Source organism: Poromitra crassiceps (assembly GCF_964638095.1).
Source record: "Poromitra crassiceps genome assembly, chromosome: 10".
Classification (NCBI taxonomy): domain Eukaryota; kingdom Metazoa; phylum Chordata; class Actinopteri; order Beryciformes; family Melamphaidae; genus Poromitra; species Poromitra crassiceps.
The window spans coordinates 16,109,367-16,133,971 of NC_139631.1; the positions used below are offsets into that span (position 1 = coordinate 16,109,367).

The following is a 24,605-nucleotide window of genomic DNA, read 5'->3' on the forward strand; positions in this document are numbered from 1 at the left end:
TGTCCATATGGCTGTCTCTGTGTGCAGTGTGTCTGAGTGTGTTTATGTGTGTGTCCATATGGCTGTCTCTGTGTGCAGTGTGTCTGAGTGTGTTTATGTGTGTGTCCATATTCCTGTCTCTGTGTGCAGTGTGTCTGAGTGTGTTTATGTGTGTGTCCATATTCCTGTCTCTGTGTGCAGTGTGTCTGAGTGTGTTTATGTGTGTGTCCATATGGCTGTCTCTGTGTGCAGTGTGTCTGAGTGTGTTTATGTGTGTGTCCATATGCCTGTCCCTGTGTGCAGTGTGTCTGAGTGTGTTTATGTGTGTCCCCATCAGTGTTGGGCAAGTTACTTTCAAAATGTAATATACTACATATTACTAGTTACTTTCATTTGAAAGTAATAAGTTACTTTACAATATTACTTTCTGAGTAGAGTAACTCGTTACTTATTACACTACTTTTGCATTACTTTTACCAAAACAACAGCAGCAGCAGAATGACATCGCTGCCCCGGAACCATCCCGAAAAATAATTTCAACCGCCTTGAAGTCAGTGTAAACAATCCAAAATTATAAATGTTATTCTTTTCCTTTGTTATTGTCATCTATAATGGATATTTGCATAAAAACAAACAGTTTGATTAGGAAATGATTGTATCTTTTTTAAATATGTGCTTTGATTTAATAAAATGTAACTAAATTTGTAACTTGAGTTACTAGACAAAGTAACTGGTATAATATTACTGAAATCCTATAAGTAATAAGTTATATTACTGAGTTACTGCTAAAAGTAATATATTACATGTAATATGTTACTTTTGTAATGAGTTACCCCCAACACTGGTCCCCATTATGCTTGTCCCTGTGTGCAGTGTGTCTGAGTGTGTTTATGTGTGTGTCCATATGGCTGTCTCTGTGTGCAGTGTGTCTGAGTGTGTTTATGTGTGTGTCCATATGGCTGTCTCTGTGTGCAGTGTGTCTGTGTGTTTATGTGTGTCCCCATATGCCTGTCTCTGTGTGTGTGTGTGTGTGTGTGTGTGTGTGTGTGTGTGTGAGTGAGAGAGAGAGAGAGTGTGTACCTACCTGTCGTTGATGCTCCAGTTGAGGCAGAGGTTGAGGGAGCTGAGGTTGTGACACTTCCTCACCACCTCCATCACCGTCTCATTGTTCAGCTCAGAGATGTGCCGCAGGTCCAGGATACTCAGGTTACGCAGCTACAGGAGGGAACATGAACACACACACACACACACACACACACACACACACACACACACACTTGAATGCTTTGCATTAGCAGCACAGTTGCAGCAGAGTACAGACAAAGTAATATCTCTCTCTCTGTCTGTTTCTCTAAAACACACACGGGTAAAAAGAAAATGCAAGTTCATTTTTTAAGGAGGGAACAGAGCTTTATTAGTTCATTTTAGCTGGTTAATGCAGATAAAAATGGAAACTTCCAAGACAGAAACACAGAAAACTTTAAGACTGAGTTTGGATCTGATGAAGATATTTCAGGCACCACTGTCAAAATAATCTATACACACATTTTAATAAACGGGCGTATTCCAAAAGAGCACCAATGCAAAAATAAAAACCTAACAAGAAAGTGAAAGTAATAAGACAACATGTGTTTGCAGTCTGGGGATGTCTGCCTGTGGTGCGGCGTTATGATCCGGAGTGAGCCATCTTCACGTCCACTTTTCTTCTTCCTTTCATCTCTCCCACTTCCCATAATCCCTCTTGCCGATCTGAATTCCTCTAAAGAGGGTTTAGATTAATCCTCCAGTCAGAATCTCTACTTCCTGACACATTCATACACACACACACACACACACACACACACACACACACACACACACACACACACACACACACACACACACACACACACACACACACACACACACACACACACAGATAACAGCATCCAACCTCCCAGCATGCAGATGCTACCAAAGGATTTCCAAGTAAAAGCATCGGTATAAATGTATCTGATACATACTCGACACAATTTAAGGATCGCACAGGCACGCACGCACACACACACACACACACACACACACACACACACACACACACACCAGGGATGCGAGATAATAGAGGCAGGATATTCTGGCCAGTCGCCAGGGAGACAGGGTGGTAAATGTCATGGGCAAGGCTAAAGAGAAAACAAGCTTCCTGTTGGTGTTAAGATCACTGAGCACTATTGTCGCCTGCAAAGGCATGACATACATCTAACAGTGTGAAGACACATGGGGGGATGGATAAGGAGGAGCCACGCTCGCTGTGGGAAGTAAACACACGTGTAAACACGCTTCTCTGTGCCCACATGCCGTGCTCCAAAACACACAAACAGCAAACAAACATGGCGAGCGTGTGATCCTGCACTCCACTGGAGGTAAACGAAGAAAAAAAACGTTCAACATCTCTCTTCTTCTTTTACTTCTGTCTAGTTGATCCATTTCTCTGCTCTCGTGTAGCCCGTGGCTTGTCTGTCACTCCTCCAGAGAGAATTGTATACACACCTCCGGTGATGAAAGGCCTCCTTAGGCGTACTTATGAAATAAACATGAAACAGATTTTACCTTCACTGCTACGACACGCTTAGACATGCTAATGAAATAAACATTACACAGCTTCTGTGTACAAAGATGGGTCAAGAATACGGCAGTAAACACTAGGGACAGCAACACTGACAGGAAAAACAATGGCATTGAATGACAAAGAAGAGCCTCAATGTATGCATGCATAAACATCCACATGCGCACACACACACACATACACACACACACACGTGCATGCACACACACACACACATGCAGGCACACGCACACACACACACACACACATGCAGGCACGCGCGCGCACACACACACGCTCACACAAGATCATGTGCCCCTGTGGCCAGTGTTAGATCGAAGTGCTAAATTATTCATGGAAATCAGGCTCAGCTCTGTGTGTGTGTGTGTGTGTGTGTGTGTGTGTGTGTGTGTGTGTGTGTGTGTGTGTGTGTGTGTGTGTGTGCGTGGTGTATGTGTGTGTGTGTGCGCGTGGTGTATATGTGCATGTTTATGTGTGTGGTGGCATTGTTTGCAAAACAGACCAGTGCAAAAATGTAACCTGGATGTACAGTAAGTACCCACCACCACACAGTGCAGAAGACCTCCCCACCGACTGTCAAAAAAGAGCCGTTAATACAAACGTTTCACACACTCATTCACTGACTCTCTCTCTCACTCACTCACACACACACACACACACACACACACACACACACACACACACACACACACAGACACACACACACAACACACACACACACACACACACACACACACACACACACACACACACACACACACACACACAATCATTCATTTTCAATTTCTATGGTTATTCAGTCTGGAGTACAGTACATTTTAAAAAGCCCAACTTCAAAAGTAGAATTTCATCTCCAAGTGTTCAAAAATGCTTATCTCTGCCAAATAGAATTTCTACTACGACCAATGGCAAGTATCCCATTGATGTGGACAGCCAATGAGAAACCAGGCCAACAAGCCTGAGTTTTGATTGGCTGCGATTGTAGCTAGGTTGTAGGAAGTTGAAAGATGATGTGACACACGATGTCACAGATGTCTGCATGAAGGGGAACAGGTAGAGTTGCGTCTGAGACTGTGACTTTGGTAATCCATCTGTGAAAAGCACGGCAGGAGGAGGAGGGGGGGAATTCACAGCTTAGCCCACATCTGCCAAAGGAAAAATATTCCACAAATCCCCAAATGAAAAGTGAAGAAGAAAAAACCTCTCTGTAATTAGTGACGCCTATAGCATGTGACAGGCCACAGTGCCAGTGTTTGTTTTCCCACCGTTGGCAGATTATCATCAACTGATTCACAGGTGAAAGGTTTTTAATATTCCCCATTTTATTAATCGTTTCCACTCGTAATATAGCTTATTTTCTGCCCAATTATTTCTGGGATCCAAGAACAGAGAGGTGACAAAAGGAAAGAAAAATAAAGTGAGAGAAATGAGAGAGAGAGAAAGCGAGAGAGAGAGAGCGCGAGCGAGAGAGAGAGAGAGAGAGAGAGAGAGAGCGTGAGCGAGAGAGAGAGAGAGAGGGAGAGAGAGAGAGAGAGAAGTGCAAGAGCAAAGCCAGAGATGGAGAGCAAGACAGAGCGAGTGATTTAGGAAGAGCAAGCGAGGAAGAATAACAGAGAGGGAGAGAGAGAGCAATAGAGTAGGGGGGGGGGGGGGGGGCTCTGGCAGGTTGTTCTCCTTGGCTGAGGTCTGTAGCCAGGCAGAGTGTGTCTCCTCTCCTCTGAGTTGGTGTGTGTGTGTGTGTGTGTGTGTGTGTGTGTGTGTGCGTGTGCGCGTGTGTGTGTGTGTGTGTTAGTGTGTAGCCAGGCAGAGTTTGACTCCTCTCCTCTGAGTTGGCAGCTACAGCTGGATCATTATTCACCCCGTTAATAAAAACACTGAAACCTGCAAAACACAGCTGCTCTGAGACCAGCGTGTGCCCCAAACTTCAACACACACACACACACACACACACACAGAGACACACACATGTACACACACGCAGACACACACACACACACGCACAGTACAGGAACGTATGCACACACTGACAAATACACCCACGAATCTGCGCACACACATTCACACATCAAAAGTTTTCATTTTCTTCCTCACCGTACTGCAACAACTAAAATTACAAAATGGCTATGTTTATTATCATTAGTAGTACTGTAGTAGCAGAGGCAGTAGCAGTTAGCGATGTACCCGAATCTGAATACCTTATTCGGCAAAGCACAAACTCTCTCTCTTTCTTCTACCTGAAGTTGCTTGTATTATTCCCCCCAAAAAAGAAGAAGCCATGATTGACATGTCTGTGCGTCAGTCAGCCATTATCTCTCTTCAAATCCATTCATAACTGTGGATGGACACAAGATTCAAAAAGAAGATGAAGATTTGTTTTTGCTGTATGTGTTAATTTCCACCATTTAAAAAAAACAGTTGAAAGTTGTTTCATTTACTACACATTGAAACGTGATTGTGTAGTCGCCCTCACCGAGTCAGTGCGGTGCAGGCAGCAGCTGAGAGCTGACCGTTCGTCAGGCAGCAGCTGAGAGCTGACCGTTCCTCAGGCAGCAGCTAAGAGCTGACCGTTCCTCAGGCAGCAGCTAAGAGCTGACTGTTCCTCAGGCAGCAGCTGAGACCTGACCGTTCCTCAGGCAGCAGCTAAGAGCTGACCGTTCGTCAGGCAGCAGTTGAGAGCTGACCGTTCCTCAGGCAGCAGCTAAGAGCTGACCGTTCCTCAGGCAGCAGCTAAGAGCTGACTGTTCCTCAGGCAGCAGCTGAGACCTGACCGTTCCTCAGGCAGCAGCTGAGAGCTGACCGTTCCTCAGGCAGCAGCTGAGAGCTGACTGTTCCTCAGGCAGCAGCTAAGAGCTGACCGTTCCTCAGGCAGCAGCTGAGAGCTGACCGTTCGTCAGGCAGCAGCTGAGAGCTGACTGTTCCTCAGGCAGCAGCTGAGAGCTGACTGTTCCTCAGGCAGCAGCTGAGAGCTGACCGTTCGTCAGGCAGCAGCTGAGAGCTGACCGTTCGTCAGGCAGCAGCTGAGAGCTGACTGTTCCTCAGGCAGCAGCTGAGAGCTGACCTTTCCTCAGGCAGCAGCTGAGAGCTGACTGTTCCTCAGGGAAACAAAGCTACAAACCTCGGCAACCTACACTTCAAATTAAGCTTAGAACATTTTTAGCTGTATGTTAATTTCATCCATTTCAAAAACCCAGTTGAAATATTGAAATAATGTTTTAACTTGTATTTCAGTCAATATACACTCAGATCGCCATGCCTCTGACGTAACGTTTGCGACCTGGGTATGAGCCTGTTGAAATGTTTGTTGCTAATTAGCGGCTAACAGCAGCCAGGAGTGTTTGGCTATGCGCAGCGAATTGACCCGTCCCTTGCGCTATTAATAGTTAATTGATGAAAACGGAGCGCAGTGCCATGTGTGTTCATTTACTATGCTGCCTCGCTATACCGTATAAGAACGTAAAGCGCTTTTGCGCAGCTTTGTGTGTGTGTTTTGTGGAAGCTAATGTAGGCTAACATGTGCTCCGGCTAGAGTGATGTGGGCTGGGGCCAGAGTTATGATTATTGCACGGGAATTTCCACAAACTAACGCATGAGCGATTAATAATTGGATTGGATTAATAAACGTTTTGATATTTTGGAAATGCTGTCCAGTTGAGAAATAACTTCTGCGGCGGCAGCCATGTTGACGAGTGAAAAGAATTACAAAGATCATGTACCCACTACTTGCCCAGACGCTTCTCAGTAGCGTCACACAGAAAGCCCGCATAAGGCTGCCGCTGATTCGTCGAGCCAGCCATGGTTCGAACTAGGGCTGCACGATATTGGAAAAAACTGACATTGCGATATTCCCCACCCCTGCGATATATATTGCGATATGAAAAAATAGAGATTTTCACCAGATTACCAGAATAGCTCTATTTTAAAGAAAATAATACTTCTAGATTGATTTGGGTGATTTTGTAGAGGAGTCCATCTGATATTGGAGGGGAAATTATGTATTTTAATGTTTCTCAACCACTGGGCTGTGGCCTACTGGTAGGCCTCAGAGCACCATCTATCACGGTTCATACACATTTTGACCAATGGATTTCCATGACTTACATACATGAAAAAGTGAGTGAGTTATGACATTCTACTTTAAAAATGTCACTAGCCTACATTTCACTTAGTGTACTGCAGCTTTTAAAGCCAGGGAAAGACAACATGTATGCCGTATCATCACCATATTTTACCATATCCAACATCTAAGACCATATAGTCTCATATCACAATATTGATATACAATTATCATTGCCCACCCCTAATATTGAGTGCCAGAATCTACCGTTTCAATAAATCAACAATGAAACACCCCTGCCACTTTACACACTTGGTCTGACCCCCCGGAAACCCCCTCCAGAAACTACCAAGTGGTACACTCCGCATCTCTGGAGTTCCGGTTTTGGAGCGCACCGCAGTACAGACAGAGACGACGATTCACATGTAGCAGCACTGGTGACAAACAATTCATTCGTGAAAAGTAATAAATATACATTTAATTGCCAAGATATGTCTCTTGTCTTTTTATTTTCACTGAAATGTTTTGTGTAAATGAGTCGCTATGTATGATTAACTCAACCCAGGTCCTTACACATCAAGAGCGAATATATGGCACGAAATTGCGATGCGAGTTTTGACCCACCTGTCAATCACAGCCACAGATGTGTACACGTCGGAAGCGAACTACTGAAAAATCGACCGTGGTTCGAAAAAATAAACACCGCAATAACACTCGGCGAAACTTCGCCGTTGGTATGCACGGTTGCATTGACTGATATAGGTTCGGATAATATTATTGACGTGCGAATTAATCGCACGAAAAAAACGCTCCCGATGTGTAGGACCTGGCATCATCAGAGCCTGAGGGGGAGAGAGAGCTGCGGTGATACACGGACAACTTCTCAGTAATAATCACTTTAGCCTTCTTGTCATTATATTATGTTGCTGTCTTGCTTGTTGGTGTTTCAAGAGTAAATATCTCCACTCCACAGACATGTTTGAGTTACAGCAGCCAGCCTGCTAGTGCGCTGCAACCTGTGGACACATCCGCCTACGCAATCACATCGTTTACATCCGACGGGCTACTGTCAGCAACGCAACATAAGCAAAAATAATTCAATTTAGCTCTCTGTCCATTTTGTTGTGTTGAAGCTAAGCACTAAATGAGTGAGTACAGTAGTAGGGCATCTCTCACCTTTGAGAGAGACTGCATTTCACTCAGTAGGCTACCCCTAAAGTGAGAGTTTATCAAGCAAAATGTCGAGTTAATTTACTTTTAACATCGCACGCCCTGCGATGTGACTATTGCGCATGCGCACATCGCGATGACGATGTGTAAACGATATATCGTGCAGCCCTAGTTCGAACAATCATCCTAACTGCCTGTGCATGACAAGATGGATTACGTCGAGAGAATCTCTTTTGATCTCGCGAGGTTATCCATCTTGCAAGCAAGTTTAGAGGTCTCTGGCCTGTCGTGTTAATGAGGTTGTTTGACTCAGTCCACGAGGAGAGGAGGTCTCTGGCCTGTCGTGTTAATGAGGTTGTTTGACTCAGTCCACATGAGGAGAGGAGGTCTCTGGCCTGTCGTGTTAATGAGGTCGTTTGACTCGGTCCACATGAGGAGAGAAGGTCTCTGGCCTGTCGTGTTAATGAGGTTGTTTGACTCAGTCCACATGAGGAGAGAAGGTCTCTGGCCTGTCGTGTTAATGAGGTTGTTTGACTCAGTCCACATGAGGAGAGGAGGTCTCTGGCCTGTCGTGTTAATGAGGTCGTTTGACTCAGTCCACATGAGGAGAGAAGGTCTCTGGCCTGTCGTGTTAATGAGGTTGTTTGACTCAGTCCACATGAGGAGAGAAGGTCTCTGGCCTGTCGTGTTAATGAGGTCGTTTGACTCAGTCCACATGAGGAGAGAAGGTATCTGGCCTGTCGTGTTAATGAGGTTGTTTGACTCAGTCCACATGAGGAGAGAAGGTCTCTGGCCTGTCGTGTTAATGAGGTTGTTTGACTCAGTCCACACGAGGAGAGGAGGTCTCTGGCCTGTCGTGTTAATGAGGTTGTTTGACTCAGTCCACATGAGGAGAGAAGGTCTCTGGCCTGTCGTGTTAATGAGGTCGTTTGACTCAGTCCACATGAGGAGAAAAGGTATCTGGCCTGTCGTGTTAATGAGGTTGTTTGACTCGGTCCACATGAGGAGAGGAGGTCTCTGGCCTGTCATGTTAATGAGGTCGTTTGACTCAGTCCACATGAGGAGAGGAGGTCTCTGGCCTGTCGTGTTAATGAGGTTGTTTGACTCAGTCCACATGAGGAGAGGAGGTCTCTGGCTTGTCGTGTTAATGAGGTCGTTTGACTCGGTCCACATGAGGAGAGGAGGTTTCTGGTCTGTCGTGTTAATGATGTCGTTTGACTCAGTCCACATGAGGAGAGAAGGTCTCTGGCCTGTCGTGTTAATGAGGTTGTTTGACTCAGTCCACATGAGGAGAGGAGGTCTCTGGCCTGTCGTGTTAATGAGGTTGTTTGACTCTGTCCACATGAGGAGAGGAGGTCTCTGGCCTGTCGTGTTAATGATGTCGTTTGACTCAGTCCACATGAGGAGAGAAGGTCTCTGGCCTGTCGTGTTAATGATGTCGTTTGACTCAGTCCACATGAGGAGAGAAGGTATCTGGCCTGTCGTGTTAATGAGGTTGTTTGACTCAGTCCACATGAGGAGAGGAGGTATCTGGCCTGTCGTGTTAATGAGGTTGTTTGACTCAGTCCACATGAGGAGAGAAGGTCTCTGGCCTGTCGTGTTAATGAGGTTGTTTGACTCAGTCCACATGAGGAGAGAAGGTCTCTGGCCTGTCGTGTTAATGAGGTCGTTTGACTCAGTCCACATGAGGAGAGGAGGTCTCTGGCCTGTCGTGTTAATGATGTCGTTTGACTCAGTCCACATGAGGAGAGAAGGTCTCTGGCCTGTCGTGTTAATGAGGTCGTTTGACTCAGTCCACATGAGGAGAGGAGGTCTCTGGCCTGTCGTGTTAATGAGGTTGTTTGACTCGGTCCACATGAGGAGAGAAGGTATCTGGCCTGTCGTGTTAATGAGGTTGTTTGACTCAGTCCACATGAGGAGAGGAGGTCTCTGGCCTGTCGTGTTAATGAGGTTGTTTGACTCAGTCCACATGAGGAGAGAAGGTCTCTGGCCTGTCGTGTTAATGAGGTTGTTTGACTCAGTCCACATGAGGAGAGAAGGTCTCTGGCCTGTCGTGTTAATGAGGTCGTTTGACTCAGTCCACATGAGGAGAGGAGGTCTCTGGCCTGTCGTGTTAATGATGTCGTTTGACTCAGTCCACATGAGGAGAGAAGGTCTCTGGCCTGTCGTGTTAATGAGGTCGTTTGACTCAGTCCACATGAGGAGAGGAGGTCTCTGGCCTGTCGTGTTAATGAGGTTGTTTGACTCGGTCCACATGAGGAGAGAAGGTATCTGGCCTGTCGTGTTAATGAGGTTGTTTGACTCGGTCCATGAGGAGAGAAGGTCTCTGGCCTGTCGTGTTAATGAGGTCGTTTGACTCGGTCCATGAGGAGAGAAGGTCTCTGGCCTGTCGTGTTAATGAGGTTGTTTGACTCGGTCCACATGAGGAGAGAAGGTCTCTGGCCTGTCGTGTTAATGAGGTTGTTTGACTCGGTCCACATGAGGAGAGGAGGTCTCTGGCCTGTCGTGTTAATGAGGTCGTTTGACTCGGTCCATGAGGAGAGAAGGTCTCTGGCCTGTCGTGTTAATGAGGTTGTTTGACTCAGTCCACATGAGGAGAGGAGGTCTCTGGCCTGTCGTGTTAATGAGGTTGTTTGACTCGGTCCACATGAGGAGAGGAGGTCTCTGGCCTGTCGTGTTAATGATGTCGTTTGACTCCGTCCACATGAGGAGAGGAGGTCTCTGGCCTGTCGTGTTAATGAGGTTGTTTGACTCAGTCCACATGAGGAGAGAAGGTCTCTGGCCTGTCGTGTTAATGAGGTTGTTTGACTCAGTCCACATGAGGAGAGGAGGTCTCTGGCCTGTCGTGTTAATGAGGTTGTTTGACTCGGTCCATGAGGAGAGAAGGTCTCTGGCCTGTCGTGTTAATGAGGTCGTTTGACTCGGTCCATGAGGAGAGAAGGTCTCTGGCCTGTCGTGTTAATGAGGTCGTTTGACTCGGTCCATGAGGAGAGAAGGTCTCTGGCCTGTCGTGTTAATGAGGTCGTTTACTCGGTCCATGAGGAGAGAAGGTCTCTGGCCTGTCGTGTTAATGAGGTTGTTTGACTCGGTCCACATGAGGAGAGAAGGTCTCTGGCCTGTCGTGTTAATGAGGTTGTTTGACTCGGTCCACATGAGGAGAGGAGGTCTCTGGCCTGTCGTGTTAATGAGGTCGTTTGACTCGGTCCATGAGGAGAGAAGGTCTCTGGCCTGTCGTGTTAATGAGGTTGTTTGACTCGGTCCACATGAGGAGAGGAGGTCTCTGGCCTGTCGTGTTAATGAGGTCGTTTGACTCGGTCCATGAGGAGAGGAGGTCTCTGGCCTGTCGTGTTAATGAGGTCGTTTGACTCGGTCCATGAGGAGAGGAGGTCTCTGGCCTGTCGTGTTAATGAGGTCGTTTGACTCGGTCCATGAGGAGAGGAGGTCTCTGGCCTGCGAGCAGCTTGGCTCCCACCTGCCTAAATTAGAAGCCTCTCTCCAACAGGAAATGAGAGCTTGAGTCGGAGGTCAAACACAAAACGCCACTTTAAATGAAAGAAAAATAAATGGCCGTTTCAAAGGTACGCTCGCCTTCAGCCAAGCAGGCTGGAGTTCAATATTTGGAGAGGTTGATTTGACACTTTATTACATTAGTGTATGTCAGAGTCTGGCACACAGGGCACGTGTGTGTGTGTGTGTGTGTGTGTGTGTGTGTGTGTGTGTGTGTGTGTGTGTGTGGAGAACATACCTGTGTGTTCTGTGCCAGACTATAGAGCTATAACTAACTGCACCTATTACTGCATTTATTTACACAACGTCAAGCATCAGGATGCCAAGCAGGAAGCTGGCCAGGCTGGACCCCATGCAGAGGATATGATGTCATGGCTGGCACAAAGCTGCGTGAGTTCATGGCTGTTGCTGACCATCAGCCTCACTGTCCCAGCTGACAGGTTGGCTAGATGACATTTAAATGCCGCGGACAAAGCTAGCATTGTTGGAGTCATAAATAGCGTACACGTTGGATTTGGAAAATATGATTTGCTATTTCATTGCGGCACTTAATTTAAAAGCGCTACAGGATTTAGTAAGTGGGTTTGTTGAATGAAAAAGATATCTGACTGTAGGAAACATATATCCCTAAACAGGGCCGCACAAATCCCCTTGCATACGACTCCAAACTATGGGAGAAATATTTGCTTTTCGTGGAAAACCCCTTCAGCTGTGATAGCCAAACAAACTCAGCCATGCACTGAAAAGAGGCACAGATGACAAGGAACCAGTCGGACTTGAACTTTAATCCTCCAAACAATCTGGATGGAAGTTTAGACAGTCTAATCCAAAGTCCTGACTGAGCATGAAGAGGAAGTTGACACATTTCGCTCGGCCGTCCACAGGCATGTGTTGAGGATTGTGTAAGACAGGATGAGACAGGCATGTGTTGAGGTGTGTGTAAGACAGGATGAGGCAGGCATGTGTTGAGGATTGTGTAAGACAGGATGAGACAGGCATGTGTTGAGGATTGTGTAAGACAGGATGAGACAGGCATGTGTTGAGGATTGTGTAAGACAGGATGAGACAGGCATGTGTTGAGGATTGTGTAAGACAGGATGAGACAGGCATGTGTTGAGGGTTGTGTAAGACAGAATGAGGCAGGCATGTGTTGAGGATTGTGTAAGACAGGATGAGACAGGCATGTGTTGAGGTGTGTGTAAGACAGGATGAGGCAGGCATGTGTTGAGGATTGTGTAAGACAGGATGAGACAGGCATGTGTTGAGGATTGTGTAAGACAGGATGAGACAGGCATGTGTTGAGGTGTGTGTAAGACAGGATGAGACAGGCATGTGTTGAGGATTGTGTAAGACAGGATGAGACAGGCATGTGTTGAGGTGTGTGTAAGACAGGATGAGACAGGCATGTGTTGAGGTGTGTGTAAGACAGGATGAGGCAGGCATGTGTTGAGGATTGTGTAAGACAGGATGAGGCAGGCATGTGTTGAGGTGTGTGTAAGACAGGATGAGACAGGCATGTGTTGAGGATTGTGTAAGACAGGATGAGACAGGCATGTGTTGAGGATTGTGTAAGACAGGATGAGGCAGGCATGTGTTGAGGATTGTGTAAGACAGGATGAGGCAGGCATGTGTTGAGGATTGTGTAAGACAGGATGAGACAGGCATGTGTTGAGGGTTGTGTAAGACAGAATGAGGCAGGCATGTGTTGAGGATTGTGTAAGACAGGATGAGGCAGGCATGTGTTGAGGGTTGTGTAAGACAGGATGAGGCAGGCATGTGTTGAGGTGTGTGTAAGACAGGATGAGGCAGGCATGTGTTGAGGTGTGTGTAAGACAGGATGAGGCAGGCATGTGTTGAGGTGTGTGTAAGACAGGATGAGGCAGGCATGTGTTGAGGATTGTGTAAGACAGGATGAGGCAGGCATGTGTTGAGGGTTGTGTAAGACAGGATGAGGCAGGCATGTGTTGAGGGTTGTGTAAGACAGGATGAGGCAGGCATGTGTTGAGGGTTGTGTAAGACAGGATGAGGCAGGCATGTGTTGAGGATTGTGTAAGACAGGATGAGGCAGGCATGTGTTGAGGATTGTGTAAGACAGGATGAGGCAGGCATGTGTTGAGGATTGTGTAAGACAGGATGAGGCAGGCATGTGTTGAGGGTTGTGTAAGACAGGATGAGGCAGGCATGTGTTGAGGGTTGTGTAAGACAGGATGAGGCAGGCATGTGTTGAGGGTTGTGTAAGACAGGATGAGGCAGGCATGTGTTGAGGATTGTGTAAGACAGGATGAGGCAGGCATGTGTTGAGGGTTGTGTAAGACAGGATGAGGCAGGCATGTGTTGAGGGTTGTGTAAGACAGGATGAGGCAGGTATGTGTTGAGGTGTGTGTAAGGCAGGATGAGGCAGGCATGTGTTGAGGTGTGTGTAAGACAGGACGAGGCAGGCATGTGTTGAGGTGTGTGTAAGACAGGATGAGGCAGGCATGTGTTGAGGGTTGTGTAAGACAGGATGAGGCAGGCATGTGTTGAGGGTTGTGTAAGACAGGATGAGGCAGGCATGTGTTGAGGGTTGTGTAAGACAGGATGAGGCAGGTATGTGTTGAGGTGTGTGTAAGGCAGGATGAGGCAGGCATGTGTTGAGGATTGTGTAACACAGGATGAGGCAGACATGTGTTGAGGATTGTGTAAGACAGGATGAGGCAGGCATGTGTTGAGGGTTGTGTAAGACAGGATGAGACAGGCATGTGTTGAGGTGTGTGTAAGACAGGATGAGGCAGGCATGTGTTGAGGGTTGTGTAAGACAGGATGAGACAGGCATGTGTTGAGGTGTGTGTAAGACAGGATGAGGCAGGCATGTGTTGAGGATTGTGTAAGACAGGATGAGGCAGGCATGTGTTGAGGGTTGTGTAAGACAGGATGAGGCAGGCATGTGTTGAGGTGTGTGTAAGACAGGATGAGACAGGCATGTGTTGAGGTGTGTGTAAGACAGGATGAGGCAGGCATGTGTTGAGGTGTGTGTAAGACAGGATGAGACAGGCATGTGTTGAGGATTGTGTAAGACAGGATGAGGCAGGCATGTGTTGAGGGTTGTGTAAGACAGGATGAGACAGGCATGTGTTGAGGATTGTGTAAGACAGGATGAGGCAGGCATGTGTTGAGGTGTGTGTAAGACAGGATGAGGCAGGCATGTGTTGAGGTGTGTGTAAGACAGGATGAGACAGGCATGTGTTGAGGTGTGTGTAAGACAGGATGAGGCAGGCATGTGTTGAGGATTGTGTAAGACAGGATGAGACAGGCATGTGTTGAGGGTTGTGTAAGACAGGATGAGGCAGGCATGTGTTGAGGTGTGTGTAAGACAGGATGAGGCAGGCATGTGTTGAGGTGTGTGTAAGACAGGATGAGACAGGCATGTGTTGAGGTGTGTGTAAGACAGGATGAGACAGGCATGTGTTGAGGGTTGTGTAAGACAGGATGAGGCAGGCATGTGTTGAGGGTTGTGTAAGACAGGATGAGGCAGGCATGTGTTGAGGGTTGTGTAAGACAGGATGAGGCAGGCATGTGTTGAGGGTTGTGTAAGACAGGATGAGGCAGGCATGTGTTGAGGGTTGTGTAAGACAGGATGAGGCAGGCATGTGTTGAGGATTGTGTAAGACAGGATGAGGCAGGCATGTGTTGAGGATTGTGTAAGACAGGATGAGGCAGGCATGTGTTGAGGATTGTGTAAGACAGGATGAGGCAGGCATGTGTTGAGGGTTGTGTAAGACAGGATGAGGCAGGCATGTGTTGAGGGTTGTGTAAGACAGGATGAGGCAGGCATGTGTTGAGGGTTGTGTAAGACAGGATGAGGCAGGCATGTGTTGAGGATTGTGTAAGACAGGATGAGGCAGGCATGTGTTGAGGGTTGTGTAAGACAGGATGAGGCAGGCATGTGTTGAGGGTTGTGTAAGACAGGATGAGGCAGGTATGTGTTGAGGTGTGTGTAAGGCAGGATGAGGCAGGCATGTGTTGAGGTGTGTGTAAGACAGGACGAGGCAGGCATGTGTTGAGGTGTGTGTAAGACAGGATGAGGCAGGCATGTGTTGAGGGTTGTGTAAGACAGGATGAGGCAGGCATGTGTTGAGGGTTGTGTAAGACAGGATGAGGCAGGCATGTGTTGAGGGTTGTGTAAGACAGGGTGAGGCAGGTATGTGTTGAGGTGTGTGTAAGGCAGGATGAGGCAGGCATGTGTTGAGGATTGTGTAACACAGGATGAGGCAGACATGTGTTGAGGATTGTGTAAGACAGGATGAGGCAGGCATGTGTTGAGGGTTGTGTAAGACAGGATGAGACAGGCATGTGTTGAGGTGTGTGTAAGACAGGATGAGGCAGGCATGTGTTGAGGGTTGTGTAAGACAGGATGAGACAGGCATGTGTTGAGGTGTGTGTAAGACAGGATGAGGCAGGCATGTGTTGAGGATTGTGTAAGACAGGATGAGGCAGGCATGTGTTGAGGGTTGTGTAAGACAGGATGAGGCAGGCATGTGTTGAGGTGTGTGTAAGACAGGATGAGACAGGCATGTGTTGAGGTGTGTGTAAGACAGGATGAGGCAGGCATGTGTTGAGGTGTGTGTAAGACAGGATGAGACAGGCATGTGTTGAGGATTGTGTAAGACAGGATGAGGCAGGCATGTGTTGAGGGTTGTGTAAGACAGGATGAGACAGGCATGTGTTGAGGATTGTGTAAGACAGGATGAGGCAGGCATGTGTTGAGGTGTGTGTAAGACAGGATGAGGCAGGCATGTGTTGAGGTGTGTGTAAGACAGGATGAGACAGGCATGTGTTGAGGTGTGTGTAAGACAGGATGAGGCAGGCATGTGTTGAGGATTGTGTAAGACAGGATGAGACAGGCATGTGTTGAGGGTTGTGTAAGACAGGATGAGGCAGACATGTGTTGAGGGTTGTGTAAGACAGGATGAGGCAGGCATGTGTTGAGGATTGTGTAAGACAGGATGAGGCAGACATGTGTTGAGGGTTGTGTAAGACAGGATGAGACAGGCATGTGTTGAGGGTTGTGTAAGACAGGATGAGGCAGGCATGTGTTGAGGATTGTGTAAGACAGGATGAGGCAGACATGTGTTGAGGGTTGTGTAAGACAGGATGAGGCAGGCATGTGTTGAGGATTGTGTAAGACAGGATGAGGCAGACATGTGTTGAGGGTTGTGTAAGACAGGATGAGACAGGCATGTGTTGAGGTGTGTGTAAGACAGGATGAGACAGGCATGTGTTGAGGTGTGTGTAAGACAGGATGAGACAGGCATGTGTTGAGGGTTGTGTAAGACAGGATGAGACAGGCATGTGTTGAGGATTGTGTAAGACAGGATGAGACAGGCATGTGTTGAGGGTTGTGTAAGACAGGATGAGGCAGGCATGTGTTGAGGATTGTGTAAGACAGGATGAGACAGGCATGTGTTGAGGTGTGTGTAAGACAGGATGAGACAGGCATGTGTTGAGGGTTGTGTAAGACAGGATGAGACAGGCATGTGTTGAGGATTGTGTAAGACAGGATGAGGCAGGCATGTGTTGAGGGTTGTGTAAGACAGGATGAGACAGGCATGTGTTGAGGGTTGTGTAAGACAGGATGAGGCAGGCATGTGTTGAGGATTGTGTAAGACAGGATGAGACAGGCATGTGTTGAGGGTTGTGTAAGACAGGATGAGGCAGGCATGTGTTGAGGATTGTGTAAGACAGGATGAGACAGGCATGTGTTGAGGTGTGTGTAAGACAGGATGAGACAGGCATGTGTTGAGGGTTGTGTAAGACAGGATGAGGCAGGCATGTGTTGAGGGTTGTGTAAGACAGGATGAGACAGGCATGTGTTGAGGGTTGTGTAAGACAGGATGAGGCAGGCATGTGTTGAGGATTGTGTAAGACAGGATGAGACAGGCATGTGTTGAGGTGTGTGTAAGACAGGATGAGACAGGCATGTGTTGAGGGTTGTGTAAGACAGGATGAGGCAGGCATGTGTTGAGGGTTGTGTAAGACAGGATGAGACAGGCATGTGTTGAGGGTTGTGTAAGACAGGATGAGGCAGGCATGTGTTGAGGATTGTGTAAGACAGGATGAGACAGGCATGTGTTGAGGTGTGTGTAAGACAGGATGAGACAGGCATGTGTTGAGGTGTGTGTAAGACAGGATGAGACAGGCATGTGTTGAGGATTGTGTAAGACAGGATGAGACAGGCATGTGTTGAGGGTTGTGTAAGACAGGATGAGACAGGCATGTGTTGAGGGTTGTGTAAGACAGGATGAGGCAGGCATGTGTTGAGGATTGTGTAAGACAGGATGAGACAGGCATGTGTTGAGGTGTGTGTAAGACAGGATGAGGCAGGTATGTGTTGAGGATTGTGTAAGACAGGATGAGGCAGGCATGTGTTGAGGTGTGTGTAAGACAGGATGAGGCAGGCATGTGTTGAGGGTTGTGTAAGACAGGATGAGACAGGCATGTGTTGAGGTGTGTGTAAGACAGGATGAGACAGGCATGTGTTGAGGATTGTGTAAGACAGGATGAGACAGGCATGTGTTGAGGGTTGTGTAAGACAGGATGAGACAGGCATGTGTTGAGGTGTGTGTAAGACAGGATGAGACAGGCATGTGTTGAGGATTGTGTAAGACAGGATGAGACAGGCATGTGTTGAGGGTTGTGTAAGACAGGATGAGACAGGCATGTGTTGAGGTGTGTGTAAGACAGGATGAGACAGGCATGTGTTGAGAGTTGTGTAAGACAGGATGAGGCAGGCATGTGTTGAGGGTTGTGTAAGACAGGATGAGGCAGGCATGTGTTGAGGGTTGTGTAAGACAGGATGAGGCAGGCATGTGTTGAGGTGTGTGTAAGACAGGATGAGGCAGGCATGTGTTGAGGTGTGTGTAAGACAGGATGAGGCAGGCATGTGTTGAGGGTTGTGTAAGACAGGATGAGACAGGCATGTGTTGAGGGTTGTGTAAGACAGGATGAGGCAGGCATGTGTTGAGGTGTGTGTAAGACAGGATGAGACAGGCATGTGTTGAGGATTGTGTAAGACAGGATGAGGCAGGCATGTGTTGAGGGTTGTGTAAGACAGGATGAGGCAGGCATGTGTTGAGGTGTGTGTAAGACAGGATGAGACAGGCATGTGTTGAGGTGTGTGTAAGACAGGATGAGACAGGCATGTGTTGAGGTGTGTGTAAGACAGGATGAGACAGGCATGTGTTGAGGGTTGTGTAAGACAGGATGAGGCAGGCATGTGTTGAGGGTTGTGTAAGACAGGATGAGGCAGGCATGTGTTGAGGTGTGTGTAAGACAGGATGAGACAGGCATGTGTTGAGGTGTGTGTAAGACAGGACGAGGCAGGTATGTGTTGAGGTGTGTGTAAGACAGGATGAGACAGGCATGTGTTGAGGTGTGTGTAAGACAGGATGAGGCGAGGGTCAAAAGGTGAGCGGGATGCGAGCGGTGTCACCGGGTGAAGACGAGTGTGCACTCATGCATACACACTCTGTTTTGTTCCATATCTGAGCATCCCAGACAGCTCAGTCAGACAGCAGATAGCTGTGTCCAGACAATCCCTCTGCGGTAAGCCCAAATCTCACGCACCCCTCCAGACAGACACACACACACACACACACACACACACACACACACACACACACACACACACACACACACACACACACACACACACACACACAGGTCTGCGCAGACAGAAGTATGAATATTTGAAGAGGAAATGGGGGGGGGGGGGGGGGGGCTGTAAAAGCCATGCGTCTGATATCACAAATACATTGTCCACATCAGTCATGTAGGCTGATCCGTGTGTGTGTGTGTGAGTGTGTGTTTAACTTCTCTCTATTTATCTTCTGCCCATCTACTGTCACTTACCCCCCCCTCTCTCTCTCTCTCTCTCTCTCTCTAATCCTGCATGTGTTGGTGTTGATAACAAACTCAGTGGCAAGGAAAGGCTAGAAGAGATAGGGAGCGGTGGTCTCTCTTCAACGCACTAAGCCAAATGACCACACAGGCACACGTGCAGTCGTGCACACACACCACAGCACTGGATGACAGTCACATGGTTGGAACCAATCATGATACTCGCCCCTCCGGAGGTCAGGAAGCTCTCTGTCTCTGTCTGTCCCCGGGTTAAATGTCTCAGAGTCAAACCAATTATTCTTCAATTATTACCCTCGAAAAAGACACGCATCATCCTGAGGTTCTCCCCGCTCATTATATTCATAAATCCCCCAATCTGCCCCATACAGCGGTCAATCTGCCCCATACAGCGGTCAATCTGCCCCATACAGCGGTCAATCTGCCCCATACAGCGGTCAATCTCCCCCATACAGCGCTGAGGAAGATGATGATTACAATTTCCCAACTCTCATTTCACACACCCCAAACCCTCACCCCCATCACCTTTCATCCCCCTAATCCCAGAGACACAACACGCATGTAAAATGACACACTTTAAACACACACATACATACAGTACTGTATATATAGACACACAGGGACACACACACACACAGGCAGTGGCACACTTAGGGCTTGTGGTTTGTGTTGGGGGTTATCACTTTGACATGGAGGGCAGTGTGATTATGTATTTTCTGTGCTCCAGTCAGGGGGAGCAGATAAGGGGCCGGGGTAGGCTAGCAGAGCCAGACACCACTCTTCCTCTGTGGGGGAGGGAGCGGGGGAGAGCGGGGTGTGGAGGTGGAGGTGGAGGTGGGTGAAGACCTGTATATTAACCTTTGTGTGTCACCTCTTTATAACCCCTATGTCTCAGTCTCTCTTTTTCCTTTTTTTTTTTTTTACTGTTTGCCTCGCGGTGATTTGGTGTATTGGGGAAAAGGAAGGAATTATTTAATGCGATTTGACGTCTTTTATTGCAAAGGCCCCGAGCCAAATTTGAACCCGTGATTTGTTGTTGTGAGTGCATACTCCTCGCCTGAGTCCCCCCTAAGCCACCGGGATGGATAGAAGTTAACATATGATTTTGGTTATAAAATGAAATAGCTTCACTGTCATAAACCAGACTGTTTTATTTGCTCATAAACACACAGAGAGCATGAGGTATTGCCCATGTTCCAAATCTGTCAAATTGAGAGAGCATTTATCAAACGCTCGTATGATTCTGCGGAGAAAAAAACAACAAAACTAGCGGCGCGACACGGTTGAATTCATCTACAAGGCCCCAAATGAAGAGCAGAGAAATGCACATTGTGAACATCAGAGGGACAACACACAGAGCCATTACAGTCTCCAAATATACCTCTTTCATCTCTGACACATTCTTCAACAATCTCTCCATTTGTTTTGTCTCTGGCCTCGCCTCTCTGCCGAGGGCGGGAACTTTCACACACAAGAAAGGCTTTCTGAGGCCCGCAGTGTCTGAGGGCAGTGGTAGGCTGATGTATGAGGAGGGGCATTGTGGGTAGGCATGACAGGCGAGGGGGAAGCCATCAGTGGGACATCTAAGGCCGGGGGACTGAAGGCTCTCTGGCACCCGGAGCCGCTTTCTCAAACACTGGCTCTCTGATAGGGCCGACCTTGGACTTAATCACTACCAGAAGAAAAGAACACCGCTTGACAGGAAGATGGAGAGACAGAGTGAGTGAGAGAGAGAGAGAGAGAGAGAGACAGTGTGAGAGAGAGGGACAGAGACAAAAACACAAACCGCAAGAGAGCCAAAGAGAGAAAAACAGAGATACATATACAGAGAATGACAATGACCGAGAGACAAGCAGAAAGAGAACAGAGAGAGAGAGAGAGAGAGAGACAAAGAGGTAACGACACTGTTCAAAGAGATGGATAACGACGTCGCTGTTGTTGTTGCTCATCGTTTCAAAGGCAGCCAACACCAAATTGGACAGAGGCTGCCAGGAAAGCACAGCAAATATGTCATCCAGTTCTAAACACACACACACGCACGCACGCACGCACACACGCACACACACGCAACCCCACACACACACACGCAACCCCACACGCACGCACGCACACACACACACACACACACACACACACACACACACACACACACACACACACACACACACACACCATAGTGTAAAGAGCAAGAGGTCATACACAAGCTGGTGCATGGTGGAGCTTTCCACCCTTCCGTAACGCCGAACCCCCCCAGCGTGTGCGTGCAAACACACACACACACACACACACACACACACACACACGTATATATACATATACACAAACAATTAATCCATTGCACTTTGACCTCTGTGGCTTGTCACAGGCATGACTCGAGCGTGAACCCTTTGACACTGAATTAGGGGAATGATTCATCTCATTCAGGTACACACATACACACATGCATCACATTCTCTCTCTCTCTCTCACACACACACGCACACATGCGCGCGCACACACACACACACGCACGCGCGCGTACGCACACACACGCACGCGCACACACACACACACACACACACACACACACACACACACACACACACACACACACACACACACACACACGGAAAGCCTTCTCATGTGCTGCTGAGGGGAAAGCAGCACATGAGTGAGAGCGTTGGACACACACACACACACACACACACACACACACACACACACACACACACACACACACACACACACACAGCACATGAGTGAGAGCGTTGGGGACACACACAGAGCGTTGGTCCCAAGATACTTTGTATCCATTACACAGCCTGGGGACGTGACAGGCCTCATCAATAAGCCCATTATTAACCTCATGCTAAAGGCTCGCTCAGAGGAAACGCAAAGGTCCACTCCCTCAAAGCCAGGCCTAAATACAGCCTCAGCCTGCCACAGCAAGGCTCAACACTGCATTGGACACATGTTGTTGTTGTTGTTTTTTCACTGGTCAAATTAAATTTCCGCAGCTCTTCATCTGATGATTGAAGCTGTAAATGGCAAATGATTGCGCTGTTTGAGTCACACCGGATTCGTAAAGTGCTAAAAGCATTTTTCTTCCATTAGCAGGTCTGTTACTCTCACAGCGTCAAACACCCACCAAAAAATCCTGAATGGCCCTTTCAGTATCTAACAAGACGATGATTTGATGATGGTGACAACTATTGAGTTGTGTTGTACATTACAGAGAGAGCCAGCGTCTCTGTGGGCCTGCTCCTCTGTGGGCCTGCTCCTCTGTGGGCCTGCTCCTCTGCTCCTCCTCTGTGGACCTGCTCCTCTGCTCCTCTGTGGGCCTGCTCCTCTGCTCCTCCTCTGTGGACCTGCTCCTCTGCTCCTCTGTGGGCCTGCTCCTCTGCTCCTCCTCTGTGGCCCTGCTCCTCTGCTCCTCCTCTGTGGGCCTGCTCCTCTGTGGGCCTGCTCCTCTGCTCCTCTGTGGGCCTGCTCCTCTGCTCCTCTGTGGACCTGCTCCTCAGTGAGCCTGCTCCTCTGCTCCTCTGCGGGCCTGCTCCTCCTCTGTGGGCCTGCTCCTCTGCTCCTCTGCTCCTCCTCTGTGGACCTGCTCCTCTGCTCCTCCTCTGCGGGCCTGCTCCTCTGCTCCTCTGCTCCTCCTCTGTGGACCTGCTCCTCCTCTGCGGGCCTGCTCCTCCTCTGTGGGCCTGCTCCTCTGCTCCTCTGCTCCTCTGCGGGCCTGCTCCTCTGCTCCTCTGTGGGCCTGCTCCTCTGTGGGCCTGCTCCTCTGCTCCTCTGTGGGCCTGCTCCTCTGCTCCTCTGTGGGCCTGCTCCTCTGCGGGCCTGCTCCTCTGCTCCTCTGCGGGCCTGCTCCTCTGCTCCTCTGTGGGCCTGCTCCTCTGTGGGCCTGCTCCTCTGTGGGCCTGCTCCTCTGTGGACCTGCTCCTCAGTGAGCCTGCTCCTCTGCTCCTCTGTGGGCCTGCTCCTCTGTGGACCTGCTCCTCTGTGGACCTGCTCCTCTGCTCCTCCTCTGTGGCCCTGCTCCTCTGCTCCTCTGTGGGCCTGCTCCTCTGTGGCCCTGCTCCTCTGCTCCTCTGTGGGCCTGCTCCTCTGTGGACCTGCTCCTCTGCTCCTCTGTGGGCCTGCTCCTCTGCTCCTCCTCTGTGGACCTGCTCCTCTGCGGACCTGCTCCTCTGCTCCTCTGTGGGCCTGCTCCTCTGCTCCTCCTCTGTGGACCAGCTCCTCTGTGGACCTGCTCCTCTGTGGACCTGCTCCTCTGTGGACCTGCTCCTCTGCTCCTCTGTGGGCCTGCTCCTCTGCTCCTCTGTGGGCCTGCTCCTCTGCTCCTCTGTGGGCCTGCTCCTCTGCTCCTCCTCTGTGGACCAGCTCCTCTGCAGACCTGCTCCTCTGTGGACCTGCTCCTCTGTGGACCTGCTCCTCTGTGGGCCTGCTCCTCTGCTCCTCCTCTGTGGGCCTGCTCCTCTGCTCCTCTGTGGACCTGCTCCTCTGTGGCCCTGCTCCTCTGCTCCTCTGTGGGCCTGCTCCTCTGTGGACCTGCTCCTCTGCTCCTCTGTGGGCCTGCTCCTCTGCTCCTCCTCTGTGGACCAGCTCCTCTGTGGACCTGCTCCTCTGTGGACCTGCTCCTCTGCTCCTCTGTGGGCCTGCTCCTCTGCTCCTCTGTGGGCCTGCTCCTCTGCTCCTCCTCTGTGGGCCTGCTCCTCTGCTCCTCTGCTGCTCCTGTGTGGGCCTGCTCCTCTGCTCCTCCTCTGTGGACCAGCTCCTCTGTGGACCTGCTCCTCTGCTCCTCTGTGGGCCTGCTCCTCTGCTCCTCTGTGGGCCAGCTCCTCTGCCAGGCCATTAGAAGTGCATAAACGCCTCGCTTTGACACTTATTCCACCATCCAGCTCAGCGCCATGGGTGGCCCAATTCAACCGGCAGCTCACTTCATTAACAGAAAATACCATTTCAATTGATTTCCCGCGCACCTAATTTTTGAGAGGTCAGTATAAAAAGTGACTATCAATCTGAAATGAGTGTGTCATATGAGAGAAGTTAATAAAGTAATGGATTTTTTTTTTGCTGATAGCCGAGTAGTGAGTGAGGGGATTTGAGAGAGAGAGAGAGAGAGAGAGAAGAGAGAGAGAATGAGCAAGCGAGGAAGAGAAGAGGTGGGGAGGGGGGGGGAGAGGAGTGTGAAAATCGAACAAGAGATGCGCGCCGCAGTCCTGGATCACATGGAGGTCCACGGAGTCATCAGAAATGCAACGATTCTAAACGCGAAAATATGATTTCCAATTGAGACTGGATGGAACCAAGTGGGAATGAATGAGAGGAGGAATCAACTGCTAAACGAGATAATTACCAACAGAGTTAGAGAGAGAGGAGGAGGCAGAGAGAGAGTGAGAGAGATGACTCGCAGACACT

The 24,605-nt window shown here is 48.8% G+C and overlaps 1 protein-coding gene across 1 annotated transcript in view; it reads right to left on the reverse strand.

The window, feature by feature from the left end:
• The window catches only part of fbxl17 (F-box and leucine-rich repeat protein 17), a 344,795-nt gene that overhangs the window by 211,094 nt on the left and 109,096 nt on the right, over nt 1-24,605 (reverse strand). The window contains exon 8 of the mRNA XM_083644955.1: nt 1,064-1,194. Coding sequence (XP_083501081.1) covers nt 1,064-1,194 — 131 coding nt within the window. The remainder of the gene's footprint in view (nt 1-1,063; nt 1,195-24,605) is intronic.